Genomic DNA, 3,127 nt, shown 5'->3' with positions numbered 1-3,127 from the left:
TATATATATATATATATATGATGTATGTATGCTTGAGAGAGGTTGATAGATAAACAGGGAGATAAATAGACAGACAGACAGATAGATAGATAGATAGACGGAGAAATAGATATATAAATAGACAGATAGATAGTGTGTGTGTGCGTGTGTGTGTGTGACAGAGAGAGAGAACAGAAGAGAGTTGAAGAGAGAAAAATAGTGATTTTGTAAACATGTTTGGAGGGGGATGTGATTGTACGAATGATTACAGGTGTGTTTCGAAATGTGACGGTGAGTGATTTTTTTTTTTCTTTTTCTGTTTCATCTTTTTCGTTGCTTACCTGACAAACATTTCGACTCCGGTTAACTCTATGGATCTCTTGATACCTTTCCATGATTTCTTTAGTTTAAACACCTGTAGAGGACTGAGTGGCAGACGTGGGTCTGTGGGCGGAGGTGGAGCGGGGTACGGTAGTCCGTCAGCCATGGCCTCCGCTCGCTGTAAACACAGCATCGATCTCACAGTCAATGTGAGCACCACCGAGGTTTCTCCCAATGCACGGAATTGTGGGAAGAATGGAATGATAAAAGGAGTGGGAGGTGAGATTGTTACTTCGCATTATTTCCCTTTTCTTCTCTCTTACTCCCTTCTTTTTTCTCTACATCCCATCCCGAGCCATTTTATTCTATTTTATTTTATTTAAAATGGGGCCTCTTTTCCCTTCCGAATTCAATCTCTGTCTGTCTGTCTACCGGTCTGTCTGTCTGCCTGCCTATCTATCTATCTATCTATCTATCTATCTATCTATCTATCTGTATATTTGTCTGTCTGTCTGTCTGTCTGTCTGTCTGTCTGTCTGTCTCTCTCTCTCTCTCTCTCTCTCTCTCTATATATATATATATATATATATATATATATATATATATATATATCTTTCTGTCTGTCTGTTTGTCTATCTATCTCTATTTGATTACCTATTTATCTATCTATCTTTCTGTCTGTCTGTCTGTCTATCTGTCTGCCTTCCTCTCTTTCTCTCTCTCTATACACACACACATACATACATACATACATACATACATAACTAAATTTCTAGTTGTTTTCGCATGCATCTCTCACTCTTTCTCTCTCTCTCTCTTTCTCTCTCTCTCTCTTTCTCTCTCTCTCTCTTTCTCTCTCTCTCTTTCTCCCTCTCTCTCTTTCTCCCTCTCTCTCTCTCTCTCTCTCTCTCTCTTTATTTCGTTCCCCTTTCAGAGTTTCCGGTAACATCTCTTCACTTCCTTTTCCCCGCCCATGCATCCTCTCACAACTTAATTTTTTTTTTATATATATTTAGTACGTCAATTTCTTCCCTTATCACGGAAACCATTAGACTAGAATCATATCGACAGTATAGGCATGCTACACATACACACTTTCACACATACTCACGCACACACACACGCACGCACGCACGCACACACACACAGAGAAACAGACACACATATATATACATATACATGCATATATATATATATATATATATATATATATATATATATATATATATATATATATATATATATGTATATACATATATACATATTCATATATACATATACATAAACACATACATACACATATATATATATATACATACAGATACATATATGCATACATATATATATATATACATATATATATATATATGTATGTATGTGTATGTGTGTGTGTGTGTGTGTGTGTGTTTGTGTGTGTAAATACATATACATACAAACAATCACATACACACATATTCAATAACATACATATATGTATGGTTGTGCGCGCGCGCGCGTGTTTCTAGCTTATTAATTCACACATAATTTCTTTGATGTTTCTCTATGTCTAGATCTTATGTATTTGTTTCAGTTATCAGTCAGCGGCCATGCTGGGGCAACCGTCATGAAGAAGTTTGTGTCGAATGGTTGGATCCTATTTTAAGCCTGCTATACTTTCTATCGATTAATTTTGCCGAATCTCTGGGTTACAAGGACGTAAATACACCATCACCGGTTGCCAAGTAGTGGTGGTAGAAAGGCCACACAAAAACACACAAACACACACGGACAAACAAACACGCAATATATATAAGAGAGGCTTTCAGTTTCTGTCTACCAAAGCGACTGACAAGCGTTTGGTCGGCTCGATGCTAGAGTAGAAGACCCTTGTCCGAGGTGTCACACAGTGGAACTGAACCCGGAACCATGTGGTTGGGAAGCAAACTTCATACCACCACACAGCTGTGCTTGCACCTATAGACATACATACATACATAGAATATACGAAAATTCTCGTATATACCAATCTTGAGAAATTAGGCTTCTCAACATCAGAAAAGAGAAAGCTGATTCGAAGACTACAGATCCAATCCATCATTGGAACTGTAAAAATCTGTAAAACTTTCCTGAAGTTTATCATTTAAATATATATGAGCATGTCTAGATATGTAACTATATGCATGAGAATACATACATAAAACAAAACGTACAAGTCTGCACATATACATACGTACATACATACATGCATACATACATGCATACATACATACATGCATACATACATACATACATACATACATACATACATACATACATACACAGTGTGTATGTATGTAATCCCAAGGTGCAACCGCATGTGAGGCTATGTCATGTTTCTGTGAAAGACATCACTCATGTGATTAGCAGCTGTCTTAAAATGTCGACATGTAACTACCTCCCTATGCGGCACGATGTTGTCATTAAAACAATTTAGAATGCCACGCGCATAGAAGGCTGTTCTGAAATAAACTTAGAAGATCAGCTGCGCTGCAGATATAAATATCTCTTTGAAAAATCAAAGAAAAAGAGGATATCTATGGACAACTGCTTCGAAATCTCCAGCTTCTATATCCAGACGATGAATTCATATTCATACCAATAATAATTGAAGCACTAGGTTTTGCTAGTAAATGCTTAAAAGAGAATCGGGATAAACTGGGATTTTCAGAAAGAGAAATCGACCGGCTGATTGGCACATTACAAATGCAATCTGTGAGTGGAACAGTAAAAATATGAAAGACTTTTCTCAAGTTCCAAATGTGAATTTGTCTGTGTTAAATACATCGCAAAGATGGAGCTTTGTATCTTT

The 3,127-nt window shown here is 36.8% G+C and overlaps 1 protein-coding gene across 1 annotated transcript in view; it reads right to left on the bottom strand.

The window, feature by feature from the left end:
- The window catches only part of LOC106880256 (neuroglobin), a 126,011-nt gene extending 125,448 nt beyond the window's left edge, over positions 1-563 (bottom strand). Inside the window, exon 1 of the mRNA XM_014930122.2 lies at positions 321-563. Coding sequence (XP_014785608.1) covers positions 321-493 — 173 coding nt within the window. The 5' untranslated portion in view covers positions 494-563. The remainder of the gene's footprint in view (positions 1-320) is intronic.
- Between the last annotated feature and the right edge of the window lie 2,564 nt (positions 564-3,127).

The sequence above is a fragment of the Octopus bimaculoides genome, chromosome 3 (assembly GCF_001194135.2).
Source record: "Octopus bimaculoides isolate UCB-OBI-ISO-001 chromosome 3, ASM119413v2, whole genome shotgun sequence".
Classification (NCBI taxonomy): domain Eukaryota; kingdom Metazoa; phylum Mollusca; class Cephalopoda; order Octopoda; family Octopodidae; genus Octopus; species Octopus bimaculoides.
Note: the sequence above shows the minus strand (reverse complement) of the source record. Positions and strands in the feature narration are given on the sequence as shown.